The sequence below is a fragment of the Protopterus annectens genome, chromosome 3.part0 (genome assembly GCF_019279795.1).
Source record: "Protopterus annectens isolate FY-2018-M chromosome 3.part0, PAN1.0, whole genome shotgun sequence".
In the NCBI taxonomy this organism is placed as follows: domain Eukaryota; kingdom Metazoa; phylum Chordata; order Ceratodontiformes; family Protopteridae; genus Protopterus; species Protopterus annectens.
Genome location: NC_056731.1, coordinates 162243925 through 162266988, shown reverse-complemented (window position 1 = coordinate 162266988; position 23064 = coordinate 162243925). Strand labels below are relative to the sequence as shown.

The 23064-nt window shown below is 36.5% G+C and overlaps 1 protein-coding gene across 1 annotated transcript in view; it reads left to right on the top strand.

The window, feature by feature from the left end:
• Positions 1–23064, top strand: part of LOC122796791 (dynein axonemal heavy chain 5-like) — a 2204633-nt gene that overhangs the window by 995804 nt on the left and 1185765 nt on the right. The window contains exons 39-41 of the mRNA XM_044065521.1: positions 3315–3461; positions 3562–3734; positions 12258–12436. Coding sequence (XP_043921456.1) covers positions 3315–3461; positions 3562–3734; positions 12258–12436 — 499 coding nt within the window. The remainder of the gene's footprint in view (positions 1–3314; positions 3462–3561; positions 3735–12257; positions 12437–23064) is intronic.

Below are 23064 nucleotides of genomic sequence, written 5' to 3'. Positions count from 1 at the left end.
GAATTATGGTTTTGTTAAGTGTATGTGTGTGGTTTATTTATTTTGGTGTGCTTGTGTTGTGTGTTTGTGTTTCAGAACAGCAAATTTTTTCCCTGGGAAAAAATTTGCTGTTCTGTATGTTCGATATTTTGTGGTTTAGATATTTTAGGTACGATAAAATAGCGGTCGCTATTTAAATCATACGATAGGGTAATATAAATGCTAAAATCCTAGATGATAAAGCTTTATCAGTCAGAGCTCATAGGGATATGGCTGTAAACATTAACCGTATATCTTTAAAGAAGATATACTTTTCACACCAAGCCTGCTTACTTGAAGGTCTCTACAGAAAACTTGCTTGAGTTTTACAAAGGGGGAGGTGTGTGTGAGAAAGCGGTAGTATGAAAGCAAATGTAAATAAGAAGAAGCATCATCTAAATGTAAAGCAAACAGGAAATACAAATCTGGGACTCAAAGAGTAGAGAAAGCAATAGACAGACATTGCTTTGTTTCAGGAAGAATGTACATTGGACTACAATTCTAGAACTTATTTCTTGGGAGACTACCCAACTGCTGTTTGGATTTACAAATCATAGAAAAACATAAAATCAAGTATAGATGTGTCTAGTGACAGAGCTAGCTATCTACTTATGTACATTTATTTTGTGCCTCTTTTTTGCATGTTTACAGCTGCTTGTATATTTGATTTTATGAAGTGCATTTTTAAATTTTATTTATTTCAAATAAAGTCGGAGTCTGCATGTCCTCCCTGTGGTCGCGTGGGTTTTCTCCGGGTGCTCCGGTTTCCTCCCACATCCCAAAGACATGCCGCAGGTGGATTGGACACTCTAAATTGGCCCTAGGTGTGCATGTGAGTGTGCCTTCTGTGGAAGGTTGGGCGCCGGGCTGGCAACTCGACACTGTAAAACTCCACTGCCATTCAATGTGCGGACAAGGTGATCCGCTGTGGCGACCCCTAACCGGGAAAAAGCCGAAAGGAGAAGAAGAAGAAGAAGATTTATTTCAAATAAAGTCTTTTATTATTCAGTTTTAAATGCTTATGGCTGGAAGTTTGCAACATTTCAATATATAAATCCCTAATCTGATATATAAATGTTATGAACTAAACTGTTGTTTTCTACCCTTTTAAGAGTTATTGCTCAATGTATTGTTACCATGCCAGTATTTACTGTATGGCTTATTTTAAAGGTAAACAACAACTGAGCTCTGTGTATGCAGGAGTTATCTAGCTGGTGGCAGCATTACTATAAAGATAGGAAACATGATGTTGATAGTAGAGAGATGCCACTAACCTTTCCTGGAAAGTCATTTGTGTGTGTGTGTGTGTGTGTGTGGGGGGGGGTGGTGAGGGAGAGATAGAAAAAATAACCTTGAACAAGTGATTGGTTACTGTTGTTTAGACAGCACAGGAAGGTACTAGGCTGGAAGCAAGAGGTGAGGTCATATGTACCAATTAATTATAACTGTATGTACATTAGCTGGTTAGTGGAAAATTTGTTCGGGTGTGGCTATTGCAGTATGCACTTTATATGCATTCATAATGCCAGTCATCCATATCATATTATTCAGTGCCAGTGGTATTGATTTAAAGCCCATATTATCACATATTAATTGGCAGCAATGAGGTAGACTATGAAACCATAGCCCTAGTAAATGATATACAAATTATCCTGTTATAAAACCCTTTACTTTTTCAATGAGGCAATTTCATGCATCCACATTTATGTCTATGAAAAACATGTTTCATCAGTCTGCTCCCTGTGCCCCCTAAAGCTCATTAATCTGTATCTTATGCTTTACAGGAAGATATAAATACCATAAAGCTTGCATATATCCATAAGTTATGTAAACGTTTTTATCGCCCTCCTCTCTCCAGTATACTAATTAAACTGCTTTAGCTATTATTTGTCTGTTGCATCCCTTCTCACACTTAAAAGTTATATTGCTGACAAGCAAAATAAATGTCATTTTACAGATAATTTTACAAAATGGTCTAAAAGGGGATCTTACAGACTTTTTGCATTCTTTTCAGATCATCGCTGTTTATTATTTTTCACATCACCTACATGTTTTTAAGTATTCTGATATGACTATTGTGGCTGTTAACATTTTTTTTTTCATTTTGTTTGTTTCACTGTGTACTCTTATTATATGTACTGCTTCCCAGATGCATTACTGCCTGAGTTTATTTTCACTGAACCTACCAAATGTTTGGAATTCTCACAGTCATGTACCTTTTCTTTGCATTCCTTCTACCCCTACAAAATTATCAGCCCTATTTGCAAATGTTTAATTTGCAAAGAAGCCTAGTTTCAATCTGTCTTTTGTGCACCGTTGGTCAAAAAGATGTTTCAAAAGAGGATCACAACATCTACACTGAGATGACCCCACTAGTAACTCCCCTTTTTTAAAACTGCATTTCATTTTCTGTGAGCCTTTATATCATGTTTTCCACCCATTATATTGCACACACTGCCAGTCTGAGAACCACCTGACAGTCATGCTAATTCACTACCTTATGAGTCATTCCATTAAATATCTTATTCAGGTGCCAAGTTAATCAAATCCACAGGTCCCTTCTATATCTGTTGCTTTAGATTTCCACATATCTATAGTACTCAGCTCTTCTCTGATGGGATTCCATGCTGCTTTGGACTCCATTAATGTCTGCAGAGCTTCAAAGTTCATTTTCAGTATTCAGCGACTGTTCGACTGTTAGAAAACAATATGTAGTGGTTGTCAGAACATACAGAATAGGCACTCAGGAAGCAATCCAACTCAAAAAAGCAATTTATTCAGCAACACGAAGTACAATTACATCCACATAAACGTTCCACTTGTAAATGCGTTTTCGTCCTCTCTTGACTTCATCAGATAAAACAATCCATGAAATCAAAGCCATTTATATAGTTTCCTTATTAAACCATCAACCAATAGCATATTACATTCAATAAAACATCCATATAATATAGCACCAACTATATATATAAATTAAATATCCAACTACATTCACCTAAGCATATTCATATTAGATGCACAATTTATTAATAAATATTTACTTGCTTTTGAGTTGGATTGCTTCTTGAGTGCCTATTCTGTGAGTATTGGTTTTCTTTTGGCACTCTTCGTTTATCTGAACAGTGGTTGTCAGAACACATAATTCAGATACAAATAGTGGTGTTAACTCAGCAAACAGGTTCTGTAAATACCCAGATTTAGCAAACTATAAAATAAAATTATTCTGTACATAATATAGCAATCAGCTTTGGTATTGATAAATGTCTGATGATTGTCTTCTATTTTTTGTTGTTAAGATAATGCAAACAACCAATCAAAAGTTTCTGGACATGTTGAATGATTTGATTGACATGACAACTCGTGATCTGACAAAGATAGAGCGAACAAAATATGAAACTCTGATTACCATTCATGTGCACCAAAAGGATATATTTGATGACCTGGTAAGCAGTGTATTTCTCACATTTTTTAGAAATGTATGCTTTTGAATAGTATATCAGTTTTTCTCTGTATTGATTATTTTTTTTGCTGTCACCCACTTAGGTCCGCATGAACATTAAATCTCCATCAGATTTTGAGTGGCAAAAGCAGTCCAGGTTTTACTTTATTGAGGACACTGATAAATGTATCATCCAAATAACAGATGTAGAGTTTAACTACTGCAATGAGTATTTAGGCTGCACTGATCGACTTGTTATAACCCCATTAACAGACAGGTATACCCGTTTATACTTCAATTAGTTATTATTACTACATTTGCTTTAAATAAAGCATTAATGCTGCAGTATAATAATGGTATTAAAATAACATTCATAAAAATTTGTGGGTGAATTTTCTTGGCCAGTACAGTTTATAGCATAAACTCTTTATAGCATCTAGACTTTATGATTCATAACTGAGTTTACTGCAGAAGCAACCGTCAGGCATTCCTTCAGTCATGAATATGTTCTGTCTCATTTAAGGAAAAGCACATAAAGTTTCACTTTAGTTTTCACAATGCTGTTTATGAACAAGATAATTCAGAAGTAGTTTCATTTAAAGAGACCATGTGGCAGCACAGAAGCTACACAGAATGTCATGTTTTGTAATATAACTATAGGAAACTGAATACTGCATTATCTGGAAAATACTCTCTAAGGCACTTTGTTATGGAACGATGCAAAGCTTAAAGGAAGATATCAACATCCTTATCAAGATTACAAGATAGTAAGAATGTGTATATCTTTCTTTAACCCTTGCTTCATTGCATAATGGAGAAAGATACGCACATCCTTATGAAGATTACAAGATAGCAAGTCAGCCTGCTTGCTGGTGGTGTTGTTGGATTTCTGCCTGTGACTGAACAGTGTTAGTTAAGGGATGGGGATGTAGGTCTTTGGAGTCTCAGATAGGGTCGAAAAGGAACAGGCATTTAATTAATATCATCTTTCCCTGGTGTAGGTATGCAGCTGCTGACACAGTAGGGACCCCCTAACAGAGATTAGAGGAATTTATAGATGCGTGTCAAAGCTCACCTTTGTTACAGCTAGTATTGTCACCTTTTGTTGTTGTCCAAAAAGAACAAAAATAGTGACTATCCATTTCCAGAGTCTTAACAATGTCCACCTCTTGTGTACTGATCACAGTCATCAGACTCAAATTAAGGGCATGGGGAGTAAGCTGACATTATCATAAAATGCCACAAAGCATATTACATTCAAATAAAACAAGATTTGTTGTGGTTTTTGTTCTTACTGTAACTCCTGCAAGGTGTAGCTTACAGTAATGTTATGGTATATGACAGTGGGGTGCTTGTACAAATGGCAGGTAAACAGTAAATATTTTTCTTCTACTCTCCACGGTAGCATGTTCACTTGTATTTTCTCAAAACAGAATTGATAGAGTAAGTCACAGGGGTACATTTCAATTGAAAGCATGTTAGTCAAAGTACCCTTTAGTAATGGAAGGGTGCAGAACCTCCTTATACAATAGACTCAACTAGGTGACACCCAACCCCAGTCAGGGAATTTTGTTTTGTAATGGAGGGGTGCTAATCTACCTTAGGGGCTTGGGCTGAGCTGAAAGCCAATTACCTCCACTCAGGGAGTCTTTTGTAACAGAGGGGGAGCAGATCCACCTTAATTGAATAGGCCTAGTTGAAAGTGAGTTGCTCCCAGTCAGGGAATCTTTTCATAACAGAAAGGGCTGCAGATCCACCTTACGTGCATGGGCTCAGTTGCAAGGTGTCCATACCCACTAAGAGAATCTTTTTATAATGGAGAAGATGCAGATCCATATTACATGCATGGACTTACTTGGAAACTCTCCATCCCAACTGAGCGAATAGTATTGCAATGGAGATATACCCACCCAGAGGTAGCAGCAATGGTTACCATAGTTAATTTAGATAGCATAAACATGACTATCAAACAAGTAATAGGAAAACACTACTCCATTAATCTCTGACATGTAGTAACACATGCCCAGAGAGTACAGTTACCTTTAGTTTTTGGACTTGATCAGCAGGGTCTTTGTGAGACAGCATCTACTAAAAACAGAAATTTTTTGTTCATTGGTTGCAAATAAGATAAAAATGTTAGACAATATTCGGGTTTTAATGTATTCGCAATAATCGGGTGGACCCGGTTAAGGCGACAATAATATAGGCCTCCTAATCCTAGTTTGTATCTTTTTTCAGTCAGGCACCCTCTCCTGCTGAAAGTAACCAGCTCTAAATTTGAAGCATTTGTTATGCACATCTGTCACCCCAGGTTTCGCTTTTTTTCTCTCAATATCAATATTTTAGAGGTCTTGCTGTCAAGTTGTAGTTCAGGTGATCATTGAGTCCTGTAAGTTCTGAGGCACGGAATACTGTTTGAGAATTCATAAAAAAGTCACAAAACTCAATATTTCAAATGGCCTAATTTATTTAATTGTTGTACATTCATGTTTTATAATTTATTTAATTTTATGTATTCCAGTTATATCATTTATCAAGCATACAAACCTGGCTTGGTTAGGACAGATACTCTTCGGTCACCAGTGTGCGTGTGTGCATGTGTGTGGGTGTGGGTGCAAATGAATGTGTGTATGTGTGTACACGCATGTACTTTTTCAGCAAGAAACGTTTCTAGTATTATCAGGCTCTGGTACTGCAGGTCCTAGTGCCATTATTTTAATGAGCGAAAGAACACATTCAGCATTCATGTAAGTGTATTTAATTTTATATCAGGAGAGAGTCAGTAGTTTTGAAGAGAACATGAGCATAAAACTATGTGTTTTATGTGGTTTCTTCCTACTTCCTGTCAGTCACCATCATAACAGATCATTTACTTTATTGTACTCAATTTAGTACTTAGTTGTATATTGTTTGTGTGATTTTTCTCATAGAAGTCAATATAAGTTCCCTTTGAATTCTGCGGTTACTGATTTTGGTTATTCTTTTCTTTTATAATTTTTTATGCGTTTGCAGCTGAATACGGATTCCTTAAATGAATATGCCATTAATGATTTGCTAAAGCACAAATGCTATGTATATTTGAAGGTAACGCCTGATAACACTGGTGATCTGAGTTCCTCATTTTAAAAGTTAGCTGATATGCTTACAATTATTGTTAGTAAATCTAGACTTACTGATGGTAATTGCACTTGTGCAACTGACACGGCTTGGAGATCTGCTGTTACATATATTAATGACTGGACTGGTGAGATAAATAATGTTAGGTAAAGAGCAAATACAACACATTTAGAAAAGGATGCATCTATTGTCTGTAAAGATCACTCAACCCATATGAAACAAGACAATGTCCCTGAGGATCTAGAGCATTTAGAAAGAAATAAAAACAAATAAAGGAAGTAGTTCACAACAAATAACAAGGAAGAAAAATAAACTGATAAATGTAAGGTAGAAAGAATACATACTAAAAAGGACACTGCTTTGTTATATAGCACACAGATTACAGGGAAAGATAATATTTTTCTGTCAGAAAACCTTTAGTTTCAGTAAAAGGAAGCATTATTTCAAAGGAGAAGGTAAAAAAAGTGGTAAGGGGTAGATGAAAAGGAAGAAATCAAACAGAACATGGAAGGATTGAAGAACATCACTGTAAGAAAAAAGATGGGAAAGACAGAAGTTGACAACATGGTTCAAGCTGTGGATGTACAAAGTCAGCTGGATGACAAATGTATACTTGGAAATGTAATATGCAAGAGAACACTTCAGCAAGAACTTACCGTATCATTATATAAGACTAATGATGATGAAGATCATGCATTTGTAACAATTGATAGAACAGATATTACTGAATTAGAAGCTGAAAATTCTCTAGATCTGGTCAGAAAAATATATTCTTGTATTTGGAGATTCAGTTATTAGAGGAACTGATACTTACATTTGCAGAGAAGATAATGAACATTGAATAGTGTTATGCTTGCCAGGAGCAAAAACAGATGATGTGAGGCAAGTCTTAGAATGCCTTAATGTAAGGAAGTATGGATCTGTTTTATTGGGTCAATATTATATTGTCATACCTACTATTTGTCGAATACCTCTTCATCAAATTCATTTTGTTGAAACCCCTTTTTGTCAAATGATCATTTTAGAAAATATTTTCCCAGAGAAAAAACAAAGTGGGCCATGATTGGGAATTTGCCCTTTTCCCCACTGTAGTGCAATATCATAGTTGGTATATTGATTTAAGAGGGTGTGGGAGCTAAGATCTCCATCTGAGTGGGTTTTAAAGTTCATGTTTTTGTGCTGATCAGTAGTTGGACTCCTGATTCTTTTCCCTGGGAAAATGTTCGCTAAAATGATCATTCGATTAAAAGGGGTTTGCATAAACTGAGTTTGACGAAGAGGTATTCAAGAAATAGTAGGTTCTATGACATGATATAGACTCGTTTTTATTAATGTTGGTACAAATAATCTCATCGACAAGGACTCTCTGTTTGTAAGGAACTTACAGACATCTTAGATAGCATAACTTTTATATGTGTTAGGACATATTTTTCACAAATCACATATAGAAAGGAGAGTCAGGTCACTATGAATGGAAAGATTTTTTGGGTAAATACCTACATGAAAAAAAAAATTCCTGCCTTAAAAAAAATGGAGATGTGCAGAGCATCCAAGCCTAAATTTGGGCACATATGATCTGAGAGGATGGCGTGCATTTGTCAGGATTAGGGAAAATAATTTTTGCAGCAGATATTTTGCAATATTTAACCAACACTAGGCAAGATTTTTGCCAGGTCAAAAATGTAATATTTCACAGATAACATTTAATGTATCTCTGATGGTTGTCAATGCTAGGAGCATTAATAATATTTTTTTATTGTAACATTTGCCACATTCCCACAAGATTGATGCTGTCATTGTTTGTGAAACACGGCTAAAGAACATTGACTGGAAACCAGTTCTATCAGGGTATGAATGTTTTTATTATAACGGATATTCTCTCAAATAATTAGGTGGAGGTGTTATGATAGGTATTAAAATAGTTATGAGACCTGTGATCATTACATGTTTAGTGATAACATCAGTACTATAAATTGTGTAACTGTGACAGTAAAGACAACCCTGGAACATATAACAATTGTTGAATTGTATAGATCACCAAAGTCAAGTGCTGATGACCTAGAGGAATTCATACATTTCTTGCATGAAACACAGGAGGTAAGAATAACATTAGCTGGGGACTTAAATTTACCAGAAACAGACTGGAATAATATTGATTCAACAACATTAGTAAGGAAATTATTCACAGCATATATTCATGAACAACAACTGCTTCAGATTGCAAAAAAAAAAAAAAAAAAAAAAACTACAAGGGAGGAGAGCATTTTCTTCTTTCGGCTTTTCCCGGTTAGGGGTCGCCACAGTGTATCACTTGTCTGCTCAGGATTGGCAGTGGAGTTTTATGGTGTCGAGTTACCAGCCCGGTGCTCAACCTTCCACAGAAGGCACACACATGCACACACTCACACCTAGGGCCAATTTAGAGTGTCCAATCCACCTACAACATGTTTTTGGGATGTGGGTGGAAACCAGAGCACTCAGAGGAAACCCACATGACCACAGGGAGGACATGCAGACTCCACACAGAAGGCACCCCAGCCAAAGATTGAACCAGAGAACCTCTTGCTGTGAGGCAGAAATGCTAACCACTGCACCACATGGCCGCCCTACAAGGGAAGAGAGCATACTAGACATTTTTTGCATTTCTAAAGAAATTACTGTTACTTCATTTCAAGCTTTACCACCATTGATGTGCAGTGATCATGGGATTATAAATGTTAATTTGTTCTAGATAATTCTGCCAATATGAAATGTAAAGCAATACACAGTAGGTTAAGTACAGATTATATGGAAGCAAAACAGTCACTTTGTAAAACTAATTGGAGTGATGCATTTAGTGGAAAAGCTGCAGAAGGAATATAGAGAGTTTTGAAAGAGAAATTGCTTGAGTGAAAATAAAAAACAAACAAAAATGTTTAACATCAGGAGCTAGGCATACAATATCAGGGAGATATATTCCCATAAGAACAAGATACTTGATTAAAGTGAGAGACAAAAAAATATAATTAATGAAAAAAAGGTTAAGTCTCCTTTCATGTTGTGAAAACTAATGTAGAAGGTAATATTAGATAAGTTATTGTCAGAATTGAAAAGTTTGGGACTTGAAACCATATATCAGCATGCATATGTTAAAAAAAATCTATTACCACCTGTAACGTGATGTTCTATAACAATATAATAACAGCTATGAATGAAAAATTGTGCTATGATGTAATTTATATAGATTTAACTTCAGCATTTGACAGGGTTATGCACAAAACACTGATCAATAAATTAGAACAACTATGTATTGATGTACTCTTGATAAGATAGATAGCTGCATGGCTTACAAATAGGACATGGCAAGTATCATACAACTGGACAGGTGAAGTCCTTGGTTAAAGTCAAAGTGTCCCACAGGGCTCGGTCCTAGGCCCTTACTTGTTTAGAGGTGTTCTACAGTCTATATGCAGACAACCTGAAATCGGGTAAACTGATTATATGTGTTACAGATAAGGCATGTCTACAAAAGAACTTGACTAAGTTGATCATTAGGGCACAGGAGACTAATATACTAATAAATACATCAGAAACTAAGCATATAAGAGTTGGGAGACATAAATTGAAAGATGAATATTTAATACAACGCACAGTGATTGAAACTGTAGATTCATTTAAGGACTTGGGTACAAGGGTAGATCCAGAGTTGAGTTTTTCTAATAATATCAACCAATTGATTAATGATAGTTATAGAACTATAGGTTGTATAAAATGATTTATAAAGTCTAGGAAATCAGAAATGAAGTCATTGTTTACTAATTACGTTAGTATGTAATAACAATATGGAAACCTTACAAGAAAACATGCATGAGTAAACTGGAAAGAATACAATAGAAATATACCTAGAGTATCCACGGATGTAAAAATTTAGGCTATTATGAAAGACTAAATATCTGAACTTGTACAATGTCTCATACAGATGTTTAAAAGGACAGCTTATTGCAGTATACAGGGAATTTAGAAACACTAACTCTGGGAATTTTGGGGGTTATCAAAAAATACTAGAGAACCATCAGACAACCTATGTAGAAGATTTTAATTTATTCTCTGAGAGAGCAGCTGATGCATAGAGCAGACTGCAAAATTACATTAAAGCAAGCACTAGTTTAGATATTTTTAAGAACAGCCTGGACACTTATTATGGGAAGAACTGTTTTGGTATATTGGTAGACTAGAAGGGTATTAATTGCTTGAAATATTTGTATGTATGTATATATTTGTATGTATATAAGACATTTTAAAAGAACTCAGCATGGATTTGCAATATGTTCTAGGTATGTGGGATTTGTATATAAAATGAAAAAGGAAACCAAACAATGGTCTGAACTTTAGTTGATTTAAATGATTTTAAGACAGTGGTGCAAGCAGCCTTAAAACTGAATACAATTTCTTTACTCATGTCTGCAGTATCCTGTGGAACTGCACTTCCAAAATAAGACCTTCATTATTCAAAAATGAAGAATCCAGTAGGATATGAATTAATATCAGTGTGTTTAGTAGGTTAAGGAAGCAACAGTGAAGGTTTATAAATTTCAATTCATGTTTTCTTCATTTGTGTACTGTCCTGTATCTTTTAATATACCTTGCAATAAGTTCAATTTTGGTAGCTCCTGATGAGGTACACATCCTACCACTCTCGTTTTCAGTGTGAAACATCAAGAAATGGATAGTATTCTGCAGTGCTGTGTTTATGGCACTTACAACAAAACATAGTTAAATGCCTTGCAAAGAATCTGTTTAATAAAATGATTCTAATTATACTTATATTAATGTTAGTGCTACTGGACTGGGATTATTCAGAATTCCAAATAAAAACTGGACTCTGATTTTGCATTACAAATTGTTTGCGAGTAATTTCATTTGTAAAATCATGCTGATTACAGATATATTATGGGCCATGATGTGGGGGATGGGATCATGCACCATGGTATGCAAAAATCTGAATCTGCTGCTAAGTCATTTTATGGTGGATCATTCAAAGAAATGGATTGCCATAAAACCTGCACAGATTAATGTCAGTACTACCTCAGGGCAAAGATAAAAATTACCATGAAGCTGCAAAAGCACTTCAACACTTTGGTTTTAATCCTGAGTATAGCTTTTATGAAAATAACTAATGATGTTCTGCGCACCAGTCAGAAGCATGAGACATAAAATACTGCTGTGACTAGGCAAATCACAGATGCAAGGTTCTCAAGATGCTACTGTGCAGCACTGTATTGTATATAGAGTACCTCTTGCTGGTAAAACTTTATGATGCTTATGCATGGACAAGTCAACACAAAAAATTTAAGTGTGTTATTTGGCCTATATAACTATTGTATTTTCATGTATTGCATACTTTGAGTTTCCTACTAATATTTTGTTTTGACTACGTCTTGATTTCTTGTCTTCTACAGATTTAGTTACATGTTTTTGTGCAACTGTTTTATCTTGTATTTGCTGTCTTCTGTTTGAAGTCTTTCTATCCAAATTTCCACTAATAAGGGACTTTTCCTGTAAAACATCAGCATTATTACAAGAGTTATATGGAGTCACATGCCAAAGGGTTTATGATATTTTAAATACTGCTTTAATTACAAGTTATCTAAAAATTAGAAAAAATGTTTAAAAAGTCATTGACTTTTTCACTGACCCTGTGCAGGTGTTACATTACGCTGGCCCAAGCCTTGGGAATGAGTATGGGTGGTGCTCCTGCTGGACCCGCAGGTACAGGCAAGACAGAGACGACAAAGGACATGGGGAAGTGCTTAGGGAAGTACGTCGTTGTTTTCAATTGCTCTGACCAAATGGACTACAGAGGGCTTGGTCGAATTTATAAAGGTAAAATGCAACACAGCTGTGCAAAAACATTATTAGAATGTGTTTTTTTTTTTATCTTCACCTTAGAAAATTCAGTTTATGTTAAAAATCTTTCTCACTGTTAGAATAAGTTACTTATGTACTCTCTAATATATTTCACTTGACTAAATAATACGCTTTTGTTGTTTTAAAAGTAACATGTCTGTTTATTCACAAGTAGATGCTTTCAGATTGGCAGATTTAATCTTACTGGCAAACTGTCATTGTGCGACATAATATTGTTATTCCTTCTTTTTTTTTCACTGTGTTTTCTGACTATCTAGCCCATCATTGTAAATGTAGTATGTTAGTTTCTGCACAGTGCAAAAGCTGATTGTGATGTAGCCAGTGTGTGTGTGTGTGTGTGTGTGTGTGTGTATGTGTGTGTGTGTGTGTGTGTGTGTGTGTGTGTGTGTGTGTGTGTGTGTATGGGGATTTCTAGATGATCAAACTCTAACCCTTGGCAGCTGATGTGTATATCTAAGTGAAATCTTGCTGCATCTTCTCCCCATGCATGCCAATGTAATAAAGGTCACTGCATGAATGCAATTTGGTAGAGCCTTCTATGTGTGAATGTGCCTAATGCTGCCTACCCGTCTTCCACATGGTAACAGCACGACAGAGAACCATGCCAACTCTTTCCTAAAGCACGATGAGATAGCATTGGATACTCACTATTACCCTCCACTGGTGGTATTTCCATTGCTCAGGTCACCAATTATATCAAGATCACCTTGAATACATTTAAGACTTCATCCCTACCTGCCATAGGGCCATAATGGTATAACTTTTATAATGTTTTCTTAGGTAGTTGTAACTTTGAATGCGTTTTTATAGCTTGCAGCTAGTGCATACTCTATCTCCTTAAAGCATTTGTATTATATGCTGTTAACTAAACAAAGTATAATTCAAAGGATAATTGTTATATATATGTAAGTCAAGTTAGAGGGTCTCTTAGGGTTCATATAGGATTCCTCTACACATGCCCTAGAGTAACAAGACACAAGACTGAAGAAATGTAGTAACACTGTAATGAGGACACAGGGCCCAATGCCCTTTTTATTGGGGCCCAATGCTCTTTATTGGTGCACAAAGCCTTTCAATTATAACACTTACTACTGTAAAAAACAAGTAACTTTATTCAGTAAAATAATTACTCATTTAACAATATTGTGAACAAAATTGCTCATAAATATGAGTTTACAATAACTTTTATTATGGTAGCAAGAGTATAGCATACACAGAAGGTATATTTTAAACTTCTGCCAAAATCAAACTGCTTATTCTGACTTTGATTACATCACTTGTATAAATAAGGGTGAGAATGGAGAGATGATGTGGTCCAAATGGAGAGATGATATGAGTCTGAATGGAGAGATGATAAATCAGCAATGAGAGGAGAGCAGTATTGCTGGAATTGAATTCATCCTTGAGTCTTGGTAAGTAACTTCACGAGGTGGAGCCTGTTTTTCACAAAAAACTCACCAAGATGACACTGATATATAGACTGTGTTTTATATAGCATATATCATAGACAGAAGTAGGTTAAAAATAAAAAAAGATAGCTGGGTGCACAAGATCTAGGATAAAAAAGTGCCCAATTTTGGTAGGCACACTGGTGCCAGGACTGGAAAACTCACAGTGTAGAATCCTCAATTCATGGAAAGATTCCTACAGTGGGGCTAGGCCAGGCTCAAGGGAAGGATGGTCACCCTGTTGTAGAAGGAAGTAGCAGTCCCCAAAACTCACAAAAACTGATAGGCCAAAAACAGAGCCATAAAGATGATGGGGTGGACTATTGAGGATAAGAAAGAAATTATATATTGTTACTATTATGCAAGAAGTGCAGAATTTGCAAACAGAAGATATACCAAAATATTGAGAGAGAAATTAGAGGAAAGAAAAATACTTGCACAAGAAAAGTTGTCAAAAGCTTCAAATGCAATTTTGTGTTCATTAATAGAATAGATTTATACAAAAACATTATATAGAACAAAAAAACTTGGGCCTTTTGGAAAAAGAAGTGACTGAGGAAGTGGGAAAATATAATCTAGAGATTTTTGAAAGGTATAAAAAAATACGGACATGTGAAAGAAAGACATCTGATATGGTACAATATTTATGCAAAGGAGAAAGCCAAATTAATCAATACCAAAAAAAAAAAAAAACAGCCCCAAAGACATTCAAAAAGAAGTACAGGCAAAGGCATCCAGATATGGGAAAATTTACAGTACAAAAATAAAGAAAACAAAGAGGAAAAGCAGAAAAGAGGATTAGCAATGGAGAAGTTAAAGAAACAGAAACCGAGGTTATGGAATACTTGCAAACTGAAGGATTTGATGTAGAAAATCTAATGGGAAACATCTTATCAATTTTCATATGAAGATACTTTGGAGCCTTCCATAGGAAACCCGTATAAAAATTCAGTTGGAGTTACACATCAAGGGAAGGAACAGGAAACTGTGGCAACTCTGATGCAGTCAATGTTATGCAGTGATAGGCCAGTGAGTTCCCATATGATAGAGCAACGGATGACACTGGGTGAAAATGAAGAATGTGGCACAGGCAGATACTCTGGAACTTTCTGTAGAATGCCCACAGGAAGTGGAGAACAAAGAATGTGCCCTCAGTTTAGAAGAAAATTATATAAAAGAAGAGTTGTTTGATTTAATATAGATAGACAGACATATTAAGATCAATTAATGAAACAGACTACAGAAAGTCACTAAAATTGCAAAAGTTAGAAGTTTAACATAATAAAATGCACACAATAATCAGGACTGTTCAAAGAAATTAATGCATTAAACAGAAGTAAAATGGATATATTACTGTGCAGCGAAATTAATAACAGATAAAGTCTTACCAGAAAAACACAGGGAAAGGAAGGGAAGAAATCAAACGTTATCATAGAAGAAACTGAATAGAGAAAACTATAAAGACAAGTTAAGTGTCACCGTTAGAAGACTATAGAAGAGGGAACAAATCAACAAAAATACTCAGGAAGACAGACGTGATAAAAGCAATGTCAGAACACATCAGGATCTACTGTGCATTATCATAAATAAACTAAAAAAGATTAGCACAGGCAGTAAAACTTAAAAGGTATGCAGATACATATACAAGAAAAGTACAAAATAAGCAATTTATGGATGACTCAAAAAAGTTTTATAGAGAATTTGGGAACAAGCAAAAGGAATTGAAACACTAGCAAAAAAAGAAGAAATACATATATTATGGAGAAATATCTATGAAGATCCTGTGGAACATACATACATACATGATTACACACAAATATTTCAAGCATGGGCATAAATGCCCTTCTAGACTGCCAATATACCAAAACACTTGTTCCCATAATGTGTCCCGGCTGTTCTTAAAAATATCTAAATGAGTACTTCCTTTAATGTAATTTGGTAGTCTGTTCCATGCATCAGCTACTCTATCAGAGGAACATAACAAAGATGCTGAATAGATAGAAGTAAAAGAAAGAATAAGTTTTTCAAATGTGCAGGATATGAAATAGGGTGAAGTAACTTCCAGAGAAATTGAAAGAGAAGCTATGTATTCACCATAACGTTCCATCTGTGTTGTCCATTTTCATTCTTCCTCAACTGATGAGTTTGGATCCTATCGGTGGCAACCAAAAACTCTTTAGCTTCTCCCTTACCCATAATGCACCCACCCCAAGTTCCTTAGATCTTATTTGCTGACTTTAGTAGAAAGGAAATATTTGTAGTCCAATAGGAAGAAGACTACATCTGGAGCTCAATATAAAGGACAGTCATGTCCTGTAACTACTCATTCTTCCAGAGGTTTACACAGGATGGGGGTTGGTGGGTTGGGAGTTAAGGAAGAATGAAAATGGACAACACAGATGGAACGTTATGTTGTGTACATAACTTTGTTATTTGAGAGGTTGTCAGTTTTCTTTCTATCCTCACCTGATGGGTTAGAGTCCCCAGCTACCTAAATTCCAGGGTGGACTCAAGAAAGGATATTTCTGGGCACCATTGAACCAAATGATCCTCTACCTCTGGAGAACAGATCCAATTTATAACGAGTAATAAAAGTATGGGGAATAGCTCAGATTGCTGCTGCACATATATCATTCATTGACATTCTGGACTGAAATACTGAAGAGGTAGCCATAGATCTAGTTGAATGGGCCTGTAATGGTTTTGGTAGAGTAATATAAAATTACTGTTTATTATACTAATTATAATATAATTTACTGTTTGTTATAAACAAATGAAATACAATCAGTTAGCCACTTAGGTAATGTAATTTTGGCAACTGTGTTTTCCAGTTTTAATCCTGTGAATGAAACAAACAATTGCTCAGATTTTTTGATGTCTTTTGTTCTGTGTAGGTAAAAATGTAATTGTCTGTGGAGATCCAATAAATGCAACATATATTCAGCGTTGTTAACGTGAAAGAATACCAATAAATGAATGGACTGATTTATATTAGATTCTGACACCATCTTAGAAAGAAAGGATGCATTCGTTTGTAACATAACTCTATCCTTGTAAAACAAAATCAAGTATGGTGGTTTAGAGGACAAGGCTTGGATCTCAGAAATTCATATGGCAGAGGTAATGGCTACCAGAAAAATTGTCTTCCAAGAAAGGTATTTAAGGTCACATGCAGCTGCTGTTGAATGAGGAATGAGTAAGTTCCTGTAGTACCAGATTCAGGTCCCACTGGGGAGTAGGGTCTTTAAAAGGGGGTCTTAGAAAAACAGTGTTTTTCAGAAGGCATTGCTAAATTTATGAGATGCAACTGAAGAACCATCAAAACCAATGTGAAAATTTGATCTCACCACTAACTGAACTTTAACGGTAGATGAACTAGCTCCTTCTTTAAAAAGATCTGTCAAAAATTCAAGAATGCTATGTATCAGGGCTGAAAAAGGTTCAGTATTATTTTGATGAGCCAAGTAAACAAACTTCCATTTGTTGGAATAAAGTTTTCTGGTATAAGGTTTATGGGAAGATAAAAGTATTTGATGGACAAGTGAAGACAGCATAGGTTGTCTGGCTATTAATGGAATTGGAGAAGCCAGGCAGTCAGCCTGAGGTTGGTTATGGCTGGATGATGCATGCCTGTTGCATGAGATAGGAGGTTTGTAGTCAGATCCAGAATCCAAGCTTGTTGAAGCAAGTGAGGCCAAATGTACAGGAATCAAATCTGTCGAGCCCAGAAGGGTGCAATGAGGATGACTTGCTCTTCAACATAGCAGTTTTATGTAGGTATTTTGCTATTAGTGAAATGGGTGGATAAGTGTAGAGTAGATGGGGGGCCAATCATGAAGTAGAGCATCCCTCGGGCATTGCCCCTGTGGCAGAATTAGGGCACACTTGCTGCTGTATTTGTTGTTTAAGATGGAAGTAAAAAGATCACAGTAAGGTTGACCCCACTGATGAAAAATCAGTTTTGTGACGTTCTTGTTGAGGGACCATTTGTGAGGTATAAGAATGTACTTGCTCAGTTTGTCTGCTATTACATTGGATTTCCCTGAAATGTGCATTGCTATGAGAAAGTGGTTGGGTGAGATCACCCATTGCCACACCCTGCAAGTTTCTCGATACAAGGGTAGTATTTGGTCCCTTCTTCTTTGTTGATGTACCAAACTACTGCCATATTGTCCATTTAAATTGCAATTGTCCCCATTGTGAGAGCAGCCTGGAAGGCCTGCAACACTAAAAGCTCTACTGTCATCTCTAGGACATTGATGTGCAAGTTGGCCTCTTTGTGGGGATCAAGTTCCTTGGACTGTTTTCCACAGAAAATGCCCCCCCAACTCCCAGCTGGGAAGTATCCATGGTCACTATATCCTTGGGTTGAGGGGGAATAAACAGACGGACTTGTAGAAACAGATCCACCTCCGATTCCCCTTTTAGATCTCACCACTACTTATCCCTGAAACAGCTCAACTGGCTTGAACTTCCCCAACTGTTACAGTACAGTCAGCGCTCTCTGGCACATAAAATTCTGTATCAACCTGAAAAAAATCCTGCATTACAAAACCTACTTCTCCCCCATAGCAATAACAGAACTCTGTACTCCAGTAACAAAGTTATGCTCACTGTTACTAAATCTAATAATACAGCAGGGAACTCCCTCTTCTCGAATTATGTAACTAAAATCTGGAACAAACTATCCAGTCATACATCTTCTATCACTTCCTTCACACAGTTTAAAAAATCTTTAAAAACCCATCTCATTAATAACTGGCTCTGCTCCTGTACTACACGAGGTTAAACCTTCCTCCAATATGCCCACCTCTCCTAATTTTTCATGAAAATTCTTATACTTCACATTGTGTTAATAGGTCACTGTTCTAGGATTGTGTGTGTGTATATATATATATATATATATATATATATATATATATATATATATATATATATATATATATATCTCCAGAAATTATATTAATGTTCTCTTAGACTTAGATTTGTACCTCTAGTAGTGATGTATTATCTCTCTGTTTGGACTAATAGTGTTGTTATCTCCATATTAATTAAATTGGGTTATATCTATCTGCTTTTGACTGTTATTTTCCTTAAAAACTTTTTAATATGCTATTTGTATTTGACTATAATTTTTGTCTGAAATCTTCACTTTACTAAATTTGTCATAAGCTATATACTATTTTGTTTTTCTGAATCATGGAGCTTTTCTTCTCGGGCCTCCACTGAAAATGGACCTGTGTCCAGTGGACTATCCTGGTCAACAAATGTAAAATAAATAAAATATATCTAGTCAAATCCATAACCTGAGATCTCTCTTGCATGTCTGAGTGATTTGTAGCTGACAAGACGGTGTTTGAAGGACCAGGTCAGCTGAAATTTTGGTATTGCAAATTATTTTTCTGTCCTGTGATCTTATGGTCTGAACTCTTGAGTGTAGTAGTGAAGCTATGTTTGACTTTATGTTGAGAATTGTTTCTATGAATTCTAGATTCTGAGTTGGTTCTAGTTGGAGAACCTGGTCTCTTGTCTTTATCAGTTGATGCATGGTTGGATTTGAAATGAGCCAGTTGTCTAGATATGGAAACACCTAGAATCCTTGCAGTGTCAAGTGATCTACTACTACTACTACCATGCACTTGATAAGCACCCTTGTGGCTATGGTGAGACCAAAGGGCAGAATCTCTGAATTGGTAGTGACTGGCGGGTCTATATCATGTTGTCAAACTCTTAAAAGTTCGAACATCATATAGTCAACACCATATGATCGAACTTTTAAAAGTTTGAACGTTTCACCGGAGATCTCTGTACAGTGTGGAATGGGAAGATTTCCCTTTTCTTCACTTTAGTGCAATCTCGGAGTTGGTATATTTAAAGAGCGGGATGTGTGTGTGGAGGGTGCAGGGGGGCTTGCCCCCTGTTTAAACCGTTCAGGTAGATTTTTTCTTTGGTTTATTTTTTTTATTACATTTTCGAACTTTTAAAAGTTCGATCATATGGTGTCGACCATATGACGTTCGAACATTTAAATGTTCTATTATGTAATATGGATGCATGACTGGCTCCCAGCTGGAAGCATAAATACCTTCTGCATCATTTGTTCAACTTTATATGATAGTACGTATCCTGAAGGTGTATTGAACACATCCAGTCATCCTCACCCAGAAATGGGAGAATGGACTGAACCATGACCATGCAAAACTTGGTTCGTTGAACTGACTTGTTTAAGATTCTGAGATCCAAAATTGGTCTCCACTCCACTGTTTTGTTTGGCACTAAATAGAACCTTGAGTGGGTTCTGGATTCTATCTGTTCTGGTGGGACCTCTTGGATGACTCTTTTTTTCTAGCAGCTTTTGAATTTGAATTGCTCCTTGTTCCTTTTGACTGAGTAGAATGTTGGGGATTTTTCTCAAGTTTGAAGGAGGAAGGGAAAAGGGAATTATATAACCTCTGGAAATAATCCTCTGCATCCAAGTATCTTTTGTTAAGTCTAGCCAGACTCTCTAATGCAGGGATAAATGTCCCCTGACTGCCTCCAGAGGTGGAAAATTGGGCCTCCTTTCAGGAGTGCTGGTAGGGTCTGTCATTGAAGGATTCTCTGGATCCCTGGTTTTGCAGGCCACCTCTGCTGCATGGGAATCATCATCCATTAGAATTCCCTCCTCTGCTTCTGGGGGAAACTCCTCCACATGTGTCCTGGAACAGACTCTGAGACTTCATGAATAACATCTTTTGACCGCCTCATTGATTCCTGGAAGAGGATCTTTGAGGGGTCAAAAAACATATCTCCATGGCAGACAGGGGCTTTACATCCTTTTCACACCTGGATAGTGTTTCCATTATCTTGAGGTCAAACAAAGATGTTTCTTCAAAGGGAGCATTGCTGAACGAAGACTTGAAGGGTTCTGCAAAATCATATAAGCATATCTAGACATGCCTCCTAATGGAAATGCCTGAACCCGCTGTCCATGAGGTCCCTTCGGCTACATGTGAAATCATCCTCATGAAAGAACTGGAAACAGATTGCAGGGTAGCCAACTGAGAAGCCACAGATGATTGAACTTCATCAGAAATTGCTCCTGAGAGGGTATTTGACAACTTCTTAATCAAATCCCTCTAACTTCTTGCAAAATGTGCCAAATAATTCAGTGACTTTAAAGTGAAGGCTGCTGAAGCATAGACATGCTTTTGTAATGTGTCCATTGCCTGAGACTCCCTGTTGGGGGATGTACAGTGGAACTCTCCTCAGCAAGTTGCTTTTTGGTGGCAACCGCTACAACCATGGCATCAACAGGCACCCCTTTCCCCCAAAACTGTTTGTCTACAGGTGGTGCCATACTCTTATCTGATCTCCAAGGTATAGGCTCTATGGTGTCAGGTTCCTTCCACAACCACCAAGAGATCAGCTCAATGAGCTCATTGCTGGTGGAGTCACCTAGGAGGAAGATGGGCCAGCAATGAAGACTTCCAGGAATATGGACTCCTCAGATGAAGGGTGTCCAGCCACCTCTCTGCTTAAGGATTTCTGGGATATCTCCAAATGAGACATCTTCAGAAGGTGACTGTGGTGAACCTTCATCTTCATCAAAATCCATATCTTCTGAGATAGACTCCTCTGGTGAGTCCAGGTGCTTCGTTTTGCATGTCTTGTTCTTAGGGACCTCCTCCGTGGGATATTCTGGAAAGGTATCAGAAGAATAAATCAAGATTTCCTTTGGGGAAGTCTGATGTCTTGGCACTGGTTGTCTCTGTGGAAAGACTTAGTGAGACTCTGAACACTGAGACGTCAAGGTTGAAGATTTAGGCTCTGAGAGGGTTGTATCCATCCATTCTGCTGATGCAGAGAAAACTCCCTTCACAGCCTCAAAGGCAGATCACCCTGGAGAAAGGGTAGACCTCAGATCTGAAAAGGCAAGCTTTTGGAGCACGGCCCTCCCCTAATCTGAGGGTGAAATCCTTGAGGTTGAAGCCAGAGTCAAGCTATATAATGCTGAGGCTCTGAGGCACAGAGATGGCTCTGAAATAATTGCAGTCGACTGCAACAACTCAGATCTGACAAGGAAGCTTTGGCTCTGAGAGCTATCTGGATCTGATGGGATCGGAGCACTCTCAGTAAACTTTGGATCTAAGGATAAAATAATCCTTGGTTCTGAGCTGACAGATCCAGATAGCTAGGATCCAGGGACTCTGAAGCCACAGAAGGAGTCAGAGGAGGAACTTATAGTGGGGGTGAAGTAATGGAACGGACTTCTTGACCCTGAATGGTAAGTGCTGAAGGGACACCCATCTGACCCTACTCCAAGATAATTCTTCTCACCACTCTTTCCACATCTTCTTCTGTAAGACTCCTGGAAGAATGAGCAGACAAGACTGAAGCGTACCTGGGTCTATCCAAAAAGTGGAAGGTACCCCAGAGGGTACTGGATCTACCGAAGGTGAATGCCTGGTCCTTGGCATTTACAATAAAAGTAGAAGGACTAGTTACAGCTGCATCTGATGAGGATTGTCTCAGATCTGCGGTAGTGGTAGTATATATCTATATATATATATATATATATATATATATATATATATATATATATATATATATATATATATATATATATATATATATACATATATACATATATATATATATATATATATATCACAAGGTGCCCTGCATTTAAATGGTATGCCAATTAATTCTATGCTTGTGTGTGTGTGTGTGTGTGTGTGTGTGTGTGTGTGTATATATATATATATATATATATGTATATAGATATATATATATATATATATATATATATATATATATATATATATATACATATATATATATATATATATATATATATATAGATATATATATATAAATATATGTATATAGATAGACATCAAAGTTCTAAAGTTCTCTGTATTTAAATGTTGTGTTGATAAACTCTCTCTCTCTCTCTCTCTCTCTCTCTGCCCCCCTTTTTCTCTACCTATAAAAATAAGGTTCTGATGCACGAGTATAAATAATTGCATAAGGCTGGGCTTTTTCAAGTTCACCTTTTCTATTTTTTTGTGTTGCAATTATTTCAGATAATTACGGTTGTTTCGAATGATACCTCACCGCTTTTAACTCACTGCAGTCCACAAACTGCATTTT